Here is a 13559-nt window from a genome sequence, read left to right on the forward strand (position 1 = left end):
GACCTGTGGCTCCCCTACTTTGCCATCACCACCGACATCACGGCCTCTGCCATGCGGGTTCACACAGATGGTGAGAGCCTTCTCCAACCCAAAGCACCATAGGGTCAGCTCAGGCAGGCCAGCGGCTCTAGGACAGCAGGCCAGTGTAGGAGTGTGGACAGGTGGTTCCACGAGACTGTCGAAGGCACTGAGGGTCTTACAAAACAAGCAAGAGTCACAGGCACATGCAGATAAGGTAGAGGGTGCCTCTGCCACAGGAGCTCTCAGTGAGTCAGGGCAGTCAGGAACAAGGCTAGCTGGTGGGTAAAGGAGCTTCTGGGAAGGGAGCAAAAGGAGGGGTATACTCAGGCGTAAGGGTCTTCCCTTGGGCAAAGCGGGATTTCTGGGGACCACAGAGGAATACTTCAATGCCGTCTGTTTTTGAGGCAAAGCGCTTTGGGGATAAGAGGTCTGGAGGTCTGCCAGGCTGTGTTCTCCCTGGAGGTTGGACCTGTCCGCTCTCAGGAGGACAGAGCTACAGCTCTGATTCTCCAGTGCAGGACAAGGACCACAGAGGGCAGAGAAAGGCTTCTTCCTGGCTGGCCCCTTTCCCACCAGATCTCTTTGCTGCTCCAGGCTCTCTGTGGAGGTATGTCCGTGCAAGCATGTCCTTGTCAGGCTACATGCCCCCACTCTGTGACCCCAAGGATGGACACCTGCTGATGGATGGCGGTTACATCAACAACCTCCCAGGTACTGCAGAAGACGCGGGAGTGCCCCCATGCTGGTACATAGTTCTTTGGTCATTCTGCCCTGTGGCCGTCTGCCACAACCGCCTCCACACCAGAAAGGCTGGGGTGGTACACGTTTTCCTTGGAGTATGCCAAGAGAAAATGTCAGGTTGGCATCAGCTGCTAGAGAACACAGCGCGCATGTGCCCATGCATGCGCATGCGCACAACACGCTCCTAGCATATGGCTGTGCCTGTTAGCACAGCAGCAACTTAGCAAAGGCCAAGGAGACAAACCAGGGGCAATTGATTTCCATCTGTGCCCACAGTTGGAAGCTAAGAGCCTGCAGGTGCCGAGTGTGCAGTGAGTGAGTGTGGCCACACCTACTACCTGTTGGCCACATTCTCAGAGGGGCTCCAACACAGTTCTGTGCACATGGCTGCACACAAGCTGAGATGTTTGATCTCCTGCCTCCGTGGGCCCAGGAAGGATACTAGAGAGGGTCCCCTGGTGGAGCCACCAAGAGAAACAGAAGCCCTCTCATCTGCTTTCTCCTGGAATGCTGCCCCACACCCTGGTTTCACCTGGGTGGTAGGTAACCAGGCACCTTTTTCTCTGTAGCGGATGTGGCAAGATCCATGGGGGCAAAGGTTGTGATTGCCATCGATGTTGGCAGCCGGGACGAGACGGACCTCACCAACTACGGTGATGCTTTGTCTGGATGGTGGCTGCTTTGGAAACGCTGGAACCCCTTGGCCACAAAAGTCAAGGTAGATTTGGTACCAAATGGACTAGATACCCTCTCTGGGGCTTATCTCTTGTCCCCCAAGTTCAGAGTCCAGCAGATCTGGGTCACCTATTTGTACAGCTCCCCAGACACTGGGACTAACTTTGGGACAAGATGGGCTGAAACAGGGTTTCATGGATCACAAAGGTCACATCTTCAGGGCTCTGGCTTAGACCCCATCATGTTCTTGGGCCAGGAGGGACAGAGGAGGGAAGGCCAGGGTAGGAGGCTCAAGCACTCTTGGCAGGTGTTGAACATGGCAGAGATTCAGACACGACTGGCCTATGTATGCTGCGTCCGGCAGCTGGAGATGGTGAAGAACAGCGACTACTGTGAGTACCTGAGGCCTCCCATCGACAGCTACCGAACCCTGGACTTCGGCAAGTTTGATGAGATCTGTGTGAGTATTACCAGCTGGCTACGAGAGCAGAGGACCTGGGAGTCAGTTCTGATGGTGGTTACCTCTCCGGCCTCTTTTCTAAGAGCACTAGGAGGGGCTTCCTCATGTCCCTGATGGGGCTTCCTCTGCACACAGGAAGTTGGGTATCAACATGGGCGGACAGTATTTGACATCTGGGTCCGGAGCGGGGTCCTAGAGAAGATGTTGCAGGACCAGCAGGGGACAAGCAAGAGGAAGGACTGTGGGGTGAGATGGCCAGACGGGCAGGTGGGCGGGGCAGGGCAGGGGTCCTGTGCACCAGCAGCATCCCCTGCAGGTGTGCAGCCCGAGACAGGTGGCATGCCTCACGCACCTGCCTTTCTCCAGGTGTTCACCTGTCCCAATTCCTCCTTCACGGACCTCGCTGAGATTGTGTCACGGATTGAGCCAGCCAAAGTGGCTGCAGTGGATGGTGAGTTAGATCTCGGGAAAGTGGGACAGGAGAGAAGTGGTCGGGCCTCCACTATGCTAGACCCTCACTCTTGCCCTTGAAGAGGTCACCCACTCTGAGCTCTCCAAGCCAAGAAGCTCAGGGCTGCATCTCCATTGTGTGAAGACCCAGAGCCCACTTGTCCAGCGTAGAGTTCCCGCAGCATGGGGATGCCTCCTAGGCCACTCGGCTCCATCTCTCTATATAGCGTCCTAGCCACACCACAGACCTTTAGGGGAGCCACTGGTAGAGCTTGTAGGAGACCTGAGGGCCACATCCAACAGCCTCCGCTCTGACCTACAGCCCTGCACAGGGGCCATCAACCACCATCCCCACCCCTATCTTGCAACCGAGCAGCATGTCCTGCAAAATTCCCCGCTGCATGTTCCACCTTAAAGAAGAACTTGAAAGGTGCCCTGGAGTCTTCCCAGGGTGAGAGCCCCAGGCACTGAACTGACTTTGTGTTGGTATCTCCTTATACAGCCCTGACCAGCCCTCCATGCATGGTTAGGGAGTAGGGAAGGAAGGCCAAGTTACTCCATGTTTTTGTGGGAAACACACAGGACACATTGTGGAGTGAGATGAACAAAGGCAAATGAGATGTGGGGACTGTCACCATGGGGCCAGCATGGCCATGTGAGATGTGTTGCTGGCCCTGCTGCAGCCTCCTCTGGTAGCCCTGGGACTGAATGGCTGTGTGTAGGGACTGTCACCATGGGGCCAGGATGACCATGTCCTGCCTCAGCATGAGCTTTGCTGGGCACAGCCACTGTCCTTGGAGAGAAGACCAATGTAGCCCTTTCTTCTGCTCCAGATGAGTCTGACTATCAGACAGAGTACGAGGAAGAGCTGCCAGCCATCCCCAAGGAAACCTATGCTGACTTCCAGAGCACTGGGATTGAGCTGGACTCTGACTCGGTGAGGTGCTGGGCCCCGCCTTGCCTGTGCTCACTCCCAGGTCCCCTGTCCCGACTCTGGGCTAGCTACTTCCCACTCGAGGTGACACAGCCCGGGGTCTGGCAAGCCCCCACTTTGCACACCTTGACCATGTATGATTTGCTTCCAGGAGTGTGAACCTTCGATGTCGCAAGGGCCCCACAGTTTGACTTCCCCAAAACAGTCCCAGGATTCCTTCCCTTGGCTTCCTAATCAAGATGACCAGGGGCCAAGACTGTATCGTCCTTCCTGACCGGATTAATACAACACAGGACCTGGGCCTCACCCTTAGACTGAGGCTGCACACACTCGTTGGAGGCTACTTCAGTTGCCTGACAAGATCGAACTGGGTGGTACACCCATCTGGTTTCTTACAGGGGCATGGGCTGTGCATTGGAGTCATGGGCCTCTTCTCTTCCCTGGTACCCCTTGTATCCCCACAGCAATACTGAAGAGCACTGAAGCCTCTGTGAGGCTTGGGAGTGTGGGATTGATATATTAATAAACGTCAATCTGATTGTGTTGCTATTTTACTGTGCTGTAAAGGTTGCAGGGGCAAAGAGCTAGGTGGACCTGAGGTCCAGAAAGTCAGCGGGGTGGTTGGTCTTCATGGTCTCTCAGGACCCTTTTGCTGGTGCCTGCAACCTTCCAGGCAGCAACTGGAAGGCTGGTAGGATGCCCCAGGTCTGGAGGGAACTATAGTTTTCTCCCCAAAACAACGGTTTCTTATGGCATACATGGGCAAACGTGGGCCCTGGCCTAAGTGGAAGGGCTTCAGTTTTACACCCCCAGGAAGAATGCCTGCGGGAGGAGCCGCCTTTTGGCCACGCCCATATCTGTCATCCTGGGGGCGGCGCCAACTCAGTCTTGGCGTCAGGAGGCGGAGCACCGCCCCCGGGTCCAGCCGCGCTCTCCTACAGTGGCTGGACGCGCTGGGCGCTGGGTGCGGCCATGCGGGGCCCGGGCCTAAGTGTGACCCTGACCCTGAGGCCGAGACCTAGCGCGACCTCAGGCACCGTACGGCTCCCCCGGCAGAGGCGGCGGGCGCGGGGCGCGCTCTGAAACCCGGGGGATGCGCGGGCGCCGTGACCATGGGTGCCGCCGCCTCCAGGAGGAGGGCGCTGAGGAGCGAGGCCATGTCCTCGGTAGCGGCCAAAGTAAGGTGAGTGCGGCTGGCTGACCGGGAGGTCAGGTAGCGGCTGCCGGCTCCCCTCTGTGATATGTGCTGCTGCCCGGGTACCCTGTGGTTTTCCTGTCCCACTGGAGTGGGCCTCAGGCCTTAAAACCTGCCGCCCACAGGCTGGGCAGGTTGGCCAAAAAGCTGTTGGAGGTCTGTGATCAGGATGCCCTGACTCTGTGGTGGGTGGAGAGAGCCCACCTCTTCTCATGTTGATGTGGAGGGCCTGGGTGGGGGGGAGGTCTGGTAGGGAGGGTCTTGCCAGTGTCAAAGACTGGTAGCCAGCATGTACTGACAGTGTTCCCTCTGCCTACCCTGCAGAGCAGCCCGAGCGTTTGGAGAGTACCTGTCCCAGAGTCACCCTGAGAACCGCAACGGTGCAGGTAGGGACACCGGAAACACACTGTGCTGGGTGAGCCCTCCGCCCCAGGTCAGGGCCAGGGCTAGGGGAGTGTGAACCAGCCAAAGTACCTTGCTGGTCTGTCTGCCTCACATCCTCTGCCCTCCAGGGCCCAGAACCCTAGGAGGAGCTCCAATCACCCATCTCCATGGCGCCCTCCCAGCCTGGGTTGTTGGCATGGCAACAGGCCTCTTGGCACCCCCAGGGCTGGCACCACTGTCTGGGGGCCAGCTGGTGGGGGGAGGGGAGAAGTTGGCACCAGGCAAATGGGTGTATCTGCAGGCTCTTGGCGGGGTGGGTATCTGCCTGTCTGTTCTTAGTTCTGATGATTATACACAGGTAGTAAGGCCTGCCTGCCGCCCCAATCCTCACTCTCACAAGGGCTTCAGGCCCAGATAAGCAGAGAAACAGGCCTCCTGGCAGAACCTTTTCTAGCAGTCACAGCCCCCTCAGTAAGCCTGGTGCTTGTTGGGTGTGTATTACCTTTCCTGTGCCAGAGGACTGGGAGGGTAGACTGTCAGGCGGAAGGTTCACCTGCTGCCTCTCCCTTAGACCACCTGCTGGCCGACGCCTACTCTGGCCACGAAGGGTCCCCCGAGATGCAGCCTGCACCCCACAACAAGCGCCGCCTCTCCCTCGTCTCCAATGGCCGCTATGAGGGCAGCATCTCAGATGAGGCAGTCAGCGGGAAGACGGCTACAGAGGGCCCCCAGCCCCGTGTGTACACCATCTCTAGAGAGCCAGCCCTGCTGCCTGGCTCTGAAGCCGAAGCCATTGAGCTAGCAGTGGTGAAAGGGAGGAGGCAGCGGGAGCGGCACCCTCACCACCACAGCCAGCCCCTGCGCGCCAGCCCAGGCAGCAGCCGTGAGGACATCAGCAGGCCCTGCCAAAGCTGGGCAGGAAGCCGCCAGGGCTCCAAAGAATGCCCCGGATGTGCCCAGCTGGTCCCTGGTCCCTCCCCTCGGGCCTTCGGGTTGGAACAGCCACCTCTACCTGAGGCTTCCGGCCGTCACAAGAAGCTGGAAAGGATGTATAGTGTTGATGGAGTGTCTGGTGAGGGCCTTATCTTTGGCCTGGGCAGGCTTGGGGTGCCTGCTGGCCTGCAGCAGCAGCAGCAGTCACTAAAGCAGGGTGCTGTGGTGTGTGATATCCCTTCCATCTGAGCTCATCCCTTACCCAGATCCTGTGAACTGTGGCCTCTCTCAGTTTATCAAGGATACTTCCTGAAGGAGAGGGCCCAGAGGATCCTGAAGACAGAAAATGTGGCTTAATGGAAGATCAGGCTGTCTTCAGAAACTACAAGGGAGGGGAAGTTGTTTGGACCCCAAGATTATGGATGTCAAGTTGGAAGGGAGGGTTGAGGTACCCTGAGGCATGCTGTACCTAGTAACTATTCTTCCCCACTGAGCACCCACCTTAGGACAGTCCAGCAGCCATGTGTGGGCTGCAGACAATAGCCCCAGGGGACCCTGGGAGGTGACAACCCAGCAAGGTAGTCTGCATGTTAAGGACCTCTTACCCTCTGCGGGGATAAAAGGGGGGAAACGTCTGGCCAGCTGGCAGCTGAGAAGAGCTACCTCACATCCAAGGGGGACAAAATGTGACCGTGCAGAGACACCTCTGAGAATGTTCCTCATACTGAGCTGCTAGATGGAAAGTTAAACGGAGAACGCCTGAAGCCAGGGCATAGGAAGAGCTCAGGGCCTAAGAACACTCCCTACTAATGCAACAGGACCTGACTTTGGTTCTTAGCGCTCACATTAGACAGCTCACAGCCACCGTGAGCCCCACCAGGGCCAGGCACCTCTAGCCTCCCCTCCCCTCCCTCTCCTCTCAGAGAAATTAAAATGAGTCTTTGGCTGGGCCAGCTTTTTTCTCTCCTTGAGAGTCATCTTGCCCCTGGGCCCAGAGTCTCTTCAAAACAGAGAGGGGATTGGGCCTCTGGACTCCCGTCCTTGCCAGCCATAGCCTCTTTTCTTCTTACAGATGACGTCCCCATCCGTACCTGGTTCCCCAAGGAAAACCCTTTCAGCTTCCAGACGGCAACCACAACTATGCAAGCGTGAGTTCAGGGTCCACTGCCAAGACTCCATGGCTTGGTTGTCCCTTCCCAGGGCTCAGGAAGTAGCCTGGGCTCTGGTTCAGCCCAGGGCTTCTTATGAACAGCCGCCTGTGCCAGACGCTGCAGGGTCTGTGGATGGGCCAAGCCGAGCTCTGAGCCCCAGGAGGCAGGCCTACCTGCTCCCTTAGGCCATATCCTACCCCTGCCTCTCCCTGCATTTCCTCACTCTCTTCCCCTCACGGCGTTCCCTGCATTCAGGCTGCCCACTCAGTCATGGCCGTTATCTTCAATTTTACCAGGGGACCTGACCCAGAGTCGCAGCTGATAGCATCATCGCTAGGTAGTTTTGGGTGGGGCTGGGGGTTCTGGTCCTCGTGTGTACCCCGAACTCCAATCTCATGCTGCTTCTGTGTGGCAGGTGACTATTATCAGGATCTCTTGGAGGTCTGCTCTTTACCAGATATGCATGGAGATTTTCCCAGAGTCCCTCATCAAAACAGCCCTCCCCCAGCCCTAACAGGGCACAGTGCGCAGGGCACGAACAAGCTTCTGTAGGACCAAGTCCCAGCCTTGCCTGGCTACCCCGGCACCTGGGGATGTGGGCCAGCGGCTCAGCCTCTAGGCTGCTGAGGAGAAACCACCTTCAGGGGTCCTGGGGGGCCGAAGGAAGACAGAGCCACACTCACGCTGTCTTCTTTCTCTTGCTGCCTCTTGACATTGTGGCTTCAGCATCTCGTAAGTATGCCATGCAATGTGCACTTAGGGGCACAGCCATTGTCCTGGGGGACCCTCCTACCCTTGGATAGAATTCTGCAGGTCAGGGACCCTGGGCCTGGGCAGCGAGTAGTGCTTGAGCTCCCATTAGTCCAGCTTCCTGTGCACAAGTAGGCCGCAGCAGGGCCTGCTGGGAGCTGGGCCTGGGATGCCCCACTGGGCCCCCGTGCTTGCACCTCTGTCTCCACGTCTGTGTCCCTCCTGCCTTCAGCCAAGGGCAGTGCTGACTTGCGGCGGTTTCTCAGGGTATTCAGGGGCTACGCGGAGAGGAAGCGTCGGAAACGGGAGAATGATTCCGCGTCTGTAATCCAGAGGTAGGGCCTGCCAGCCACTCGCCACCAGGGTCTGTCTCTGGTCTGCACTGGCCTGTTCAGGGCCCTCCCGGCCCTGGAAGACCTGATGGGGGAAGGGTGGTGGCGACCACTGGCCTGGCCCTGCTCTGGGGACGTGGCAGGCAGGAGGCCATGTGGCCAGGCTGCATTTCAGCCCCTGGACCTATACTTTGAGGGTACATTGATAGTCGTACTGAAGCCAGCTGGCCCCTCCGTGTCTGTGTAGCCCTGAAGCCCAGAGCTGTTCATCCAGTGGCACAGCCTACCCTCTCCAACTCCCACCCACCTCAGAGGTGTGTCTGGGAAACTGGACATGGGGTCTTGGCAGGGCACAAAATTCAGGGGGAAAAAAACGAATCTGTCTTCCTCATGGGGAAGGGATACTTTGAAACCCCCAGGCCAACTTGCGGGCGTGGGTTCAGGTAGAGGACGTTAGGATGTCTGCTACAGAGGAGGTGCCTCTGAGAAGCTTCAGCAGGAAACAAAGGTGGAAGGAAAGAGGCACCGTGCCTCTGCTCCGGAGTTCTGGTTGGGGCTCAGGAGCAGGCAGGCCTTGTTCGGGAGCCTCGGGGAGATTGTTCTGTGTCCCCTCAGTGTGGTCAGGGACGAGGTTGGCAGGAGCCAGCACCCACTGCTGTGGACCCTCACCACCTGTGCTTTCTCCTCCAGGAACTTCCGCAAACACCTGCGCATGGTTGGCAGTCGGCGGGTGAAGGCCCAGAGTAAGAGGGGTCCAGGGAGGGGCGTCGCTGCGCTTGGCAGTCTGGGGCTTCTTGGCAAGCTGGCTTTGCATGCTGGCAGTGCGCCTCCATCAGCCTGTTCCGGCCCCACATACACACACAAGCACCGCCACCGCCCATTGGCCTGTTCTGCCTTCCCCTCAGCTCTTGCCCCTTCTCTGTTGTTCTGCTCCTGTCCATCTCTGTCTCAGTGTTCTGTCTTGTCCCCAGCAGTGTTCTGCCTCACCTAGGCCCTACTTGACCAGCCCCCTAACCTACTGTTCTGCCTGGCTTAGGCCCTGCCCTGAGCCCACAGTAGTCCACACTGTGCCCCTTTGCCTCCACCCTCACGTCCTCCAAGTCCAGACTCTGCTCCTAGTATGCTGTGCCTCTATTCAAGTCTCACCGTTGGTCTTAGTCCACTCTCTGTGACCTCAGGCCCGGTCCTTGTCAGCTTCTGCCTCTCCGCACACCCCAGCCCCCATCCCAGGGCCTGAGTCTGCTCTGTTCTTGCCCTCTCTGACTAATAGGGGTTTTGCTCTCACTCACTGCAGCGTTCGCTGAGCGGCGCGAACGGAGCTTCAGCCGGTCCTGGAGCGACCCCACCCCTATGAAAGCCGACACCTCCCACGACTCCCGAGACAGTAGGTGTCCAGGTGCAGGCTGGCCCACTTCCCTGACAAGTTCCTTAGGCTCCATATCCCTGTCAGAGTCCCAATGCCAGTACCGCTAGGCTTCTGCGCTTTTGCTCTCTGAGCCTCAGTTTACCTGTCTATGAGATGGGAGTACTTGGAATCTCCTATCTCTTAGGCAGGATTAACTAATGGCTAAGCAGTGCTGACAGGGGCATTTGTAAGGTGGTACCCACTTCTCTCAGGGAGTACTTGGCCTCAGGTGATGCCTGTGCTGGGTCCCAGCTTCACATGTCTCTCCTCTTCCTATGTGGGGGCTGCTTCCCACTGGTGTCAGTGGCCTGGCTCTGCAGTTTGACTGTGACTGTAGCCTTCACACCTACCCAAAGACCCTCCAGGACATGGTTGGGCTCTATGGGTGGTATGCCACTCTCCTGGTGACCCCTCCTGCCTCCAGGCAGTGACCTACAGAGCTCACACTGCACCCTGGATGAGGCTTGTGAGGACCTGGACTGGGACACAGAGAAAGGCCTGGAGGCCACGGCCTGCGACACTGAGGGCTTCTTGCCACCCAAGGTCATGGTGAGGCCTACCTCTGGGTGTACCCCCATGGCACCTGGGTGGGGCACAGCCTTGTCCTCTCCTCCCCACTGTACCCACACTCCATCGTTGGCTTGGGGAGGGGTCTCCAAGGCTCCACCTCAGTGGTAGAAGTCCTTAGGGTCTCAGCCTTCTGCTTCCTGGGGAGGTTCAAAGGTTAGGGTTGCAGGAGAGTTGGGATTTCTCTCTTGACTATGAGCTGTACCTCACAGGGCTTTCCCTGTCCCCACAGCTAATCTCCTCCAAGGTGCCCAAGGCCGAGTACATCCCAACCATCATCCGCAGAGACGACCCATCCATCATCCCCATCCTCTATGTGAGTGTCCTTCCCAGCTCTGCACCCATACAGACCCTGGGTATGCCTCTCCCTCCCCGGCCTCCCTCCCAGTGTCTGAATGCCCTGGGGGACCAGCAAGGGCTCTGACGTGTGGCCTCTCTGTTCTCAGGACCATGAGCACGCAACGTTCGAGGACATCCTGGGTGTGTATCTCGTTCCCTTCGTCTGGTGTCTGTCAGGACAGGTGGGCGTGCGTGGGGAGGGACAGTGCTCATAGCCTTCTGTCCACAGAGGAAATAGAGAAGAAGTTGAACATCTATCACAAGGGGGCCAAGATCTGGAAGATGCTGATTTTCTGCCAGGTAGAAGCAGCTTTGCCCTTCTTCCCCAGGAGAAGAGGTCAGTGAGGCAGGGGGAGGGCACCCAAGATTTTACTCTGTGTGGGGGTGTCCGTGTGGCCCATCTGTGGACTGGGTATGTGGACACCTCATCCTAGCCTCCCTCTAGCACCCCTGAGGCCTGACCATGACCTCTTTCAGGGCGGCCCTGGGCACCTTTATTTGCTCAAGAACAAGGTGGCCACCTTTGCCAAAGTGGAGAAGGAAGAGGACATGATCCAGTGAGAGCGGAGGGTGCCCTGGGCGGGGGAGGGAAGCCTCGAAACCAGTACATTCCTGCCAATGCCCTCCCTCCACTGTGCTTTTGGAAGCTCAGTCCTGGGGCCATGAGCCCTGAGCTGAGGCCATCTGCAATCCCCCCAGCTTCTGGAAGAGGCTGAGCCGTCTGATGAGCAAAGTGAACCCTGAGCCAAATGTCATCCACATCATGGGCTGCTACATCCTGGGGAACCCTAACGGGGAGAAGGTAGGGCTCCATCACGGGCTGCTACATCCTGGGGAACCCTAACGGGGAGAGGGTAGGGCTCCATCACGGGCTGCTACATCCTGGGGAACCCTAACGGGGAGAGGGTAGGGCTCCATCACGGGCTGCTACATCCTGGGGAACCCTAACGGGGAGAGGGTAGGGCTCCATCACGGGCTGCTACATCCTGGGGAACCCTAACGGGGAGAGGGTAGGGCTCCATCACGGGCTGCTACATCCTGGGGAACCCTAACGGGGAGAAGGTAGGGCTCCATCACGGGCTGCTACATCCTGGGGAACCCTAATGAACGGGGAGAGGGTAGGGCTCCATCACGGGCTGCTACATCCTGGGGAACCCTAACGGGGAGAAGGTAGGGCTCCATCACGGGCTGCTACATCCTGGGGAACCCTAATGAACGGGGAGAGGGTAGGGCTCCAGATGGGTGAGACGGGGAGCAGGAGGCAAGGCCTTGTCCCAGCTTTCCCTTTGCTCTAGCCCTCCTGTGAAAAGCTCTCAGGCCTAGGGTCCTAATCAAGGAGGGTGGGTCATGCTCTTAACCTCAGACTTATGGCCTTGCCTGCCCTTCCTGAAGCTATTCCAGAACCTCAGGACCCTCATGACCCCTTACAAGGTTACCTTTGAGTCGCCCCTGGAGCTCTCTGCCCAAGGTGAGTTATCTCAACTGCCCACTGAGAGGACTGCCTAGGTTTCACTCTTCCGGCTCCTCGTCAGGCCTGAGCCCCTTGCCCTCTCTCTCTCCTGCGCAGGGAAGCAAATGATTGAGACCTACTTTGATTTCCGGCTGTACCGCCTGTGGAAAAGCCGCCAGCACTCAAAGCTGCTGGACTTTGATGACGTCCTGTGAGAAGCATGGGTCATGTCCAGGCACCACCAGGCCATTTCCTCTGGGCTGGGAACCTAGAGCTGGGCCACCTCTTGCTCCTAGGACCATGTGGCCCTGCCCTTGCCCACAGCCACTTCAGGGACCCTCAGACGTTGCTCAGGTTCTCGTAGGGTCTAGTCCTCACTGCACCAGTGGACCACAGAGGCCACAGTCCTGGTGCCTGGATTAACAATCTCAGCTCATGGCCGGTGGCCACTTAATGGCTAGGGCATTGACCTGTCGCGCCTCGCCTGGAGGCTGCAGCATTGGGGACCCCTCCATGGGGTTTCATAGAAATAAGTGCAATTTTTTTACACCCCTGAAACAATCTGAAGGGAAGCAGCATTACTAACTAGTTAAGCACTCTGCTACTAGTTACAGTGTAGACAACTGGCCCAGTGTGTGTTCAGGTCCCCCGTCCCCCAGCCTCTCAGCCCTGCTGTATTTGATCACCAGCACCAGGATGGCCCATCAATGTGGGGCTAGCTCTGTCAGGCCGCCTAGCCTGGCCCGGTCTACACTGGCCAAATCTGGCCTGCTTTCACCCCTCTTGTCATCCCTGGCTTACTTTGACCTCGTCCTGGCAAGGGGTAGCCTGGGCACTGGAAGGGAAGAGCCTCACCGTCCCTCTTGTCAGGGAAGGCACTGGGTTGCCACCTGTTGCCCACCTCCTCAAGCCACCTCGTTTCCCTTGCTGCTGTTGAACTCAGCTTTTCCCAGCCTTGGTCTGAAAGCCACATCCCAGAGCAGAGGCTTAGGGGTGTGGTAGGGCCAACTGGGGCTGGAGGCAAGAACCTCACCAACATTGTGGTAGGGGGCCTAGATCTGTCACCCCAGGCTGGAGAGTCAAGTAGCTGGTGAACTGTGAGGTCCCCATGACTCCCTTCAGTCTTGCCCAGGGTCTAGCAGGGTGGGCTCTCTTGTACATAGTTGGAGCTTGGGGGCAGGCCCCCCTTTTGTAGAGCCTGGGGTCTGAGGACACCTGGCTGTGTTCCTGACCCAGAAGAGTTAGGATTGGGCGCTGAACAATGTACGATATCCCTTAGAGTGACCATTAAACTCGATCCTTTGCTGCAGCTGCTGTGTGGGTCTTCTCATTTGGAACTTACGTGTACATGCTCACCTGAAGCCACTGCTGCATGGCTTCCTTCAGACCCGGGCCATCAGAACAGCCACCTTAAGGCTATATATCATGGGAAGATAATGGTAGGGATCCCCCAGAATGTCCACCAGGCAGCACAGGTGTAGTGTAGGAGTCAGGCAGGGAACTGTGGTCCTAGAACAGGGTTAAGCAGTGTCTGAGGTGAGCAGAATCCATCTGTATCCCTGCCCCAGCCCAAGGTATGGAAGAGAGGGCCGCTCCCAACCTCTTTCAGGCCACCCTGTTCATTTGGCCAGAGCAAGAAGCCAGAGGGTGGCTACAGCCTCAGTCGTGAACCACATGCCCTTCATGTCCAGGGCACAACCAGACTTAGCTACTTGACCATTACCTGTCCAGTGACAGGGACCCGAGCCGCTGGGCAGTTCAAGGGCTAGGGA

At 57.8% G+C, this 13559-nt stretch overlaps 2 protein-coding genes across 12 annotated transcripts in view; both read left to right on the forward strand.

Annotated features, from left to right (window-relative positions):
- Window positions 1–3819, forward strand: part of Pnpla7 (patatin like domain 7, lysophospholipase) — a 79321-nt gene extending 75502 nt beyond the window's left edge. For all 3 annotated transcript variants that reach the window (XR_015681378.1, NM_144738.2, XM_087648308.1), the window contains 8 exon segments: window positions 1–70; window positions 616–732; window positions 1332–1480; window positions 1745–1897; window positions 2033–2143; window positions 2264–2348; window positions 3181–3284; window positions 3433–3819. Coding sequence is in view for 2 of the 3 variants with exons in the window: in NM_144738.2 (NP_653339.2) it covers window positions 1–70; window positions 616–732; window positions 1332–1480; window positions 1745–1897; window positions 2033–2143; window positions 2264–2348; window positions 3181–3284; window positions 3433–3555 (912 nt within the window). In the remaining variant the exon portion in view is untranslated.
- Window positions 3820–4192: 373 nt separating this feature from the next.
- Nsmf (NMDA receptor synaptonuclear signaling and neuronal migration factor) lies at window positions 4193–13096 on the forward strand. 9 transcript variants are annotated; one of them, NM_057190.2, is given in 16 exon segments: window positions 4193–4464; window positions 4801–4862; window positions 5432–5932; window positions 6866–6941; window positions 7671–7676; window positions 7961–8029; window positions 8717–8769; window positions 9321–9410; window positions 9856–9980; window positions 10231–10314; window positions 10445–10478; window positions 10567–10637; window positions 10815–10894; window positions 11037–11139; window positions 11730–11805; window positions 11905–13096. In NM_057190.2, coding segments are annotated over 16 exon segments (1599 nt in total). In that variant the 5' UTR covers window positions 4193–4393; the 3' UTR covers window positions 12003–13096.
- The last annotated feature ends 463 nt before the right edge of the window (window positions 13097–13559 follow it).

This window comes from Rattus norvegicus, chromosome 3, assembly GCF_021556685.1.
Source record: "Rattus norvegicus strain SHRSP/BbbUtx chromosome 3, alternate assembly SHRSP_T2T, whole genome shotgun sequence".
In the NCBI taxonomy this organism is placed as follows: Eukaryota; Metazoa; Chordata; class Mammalia; order Rodentia; family Muridae; genus Rattus; species Rattus norvegicus.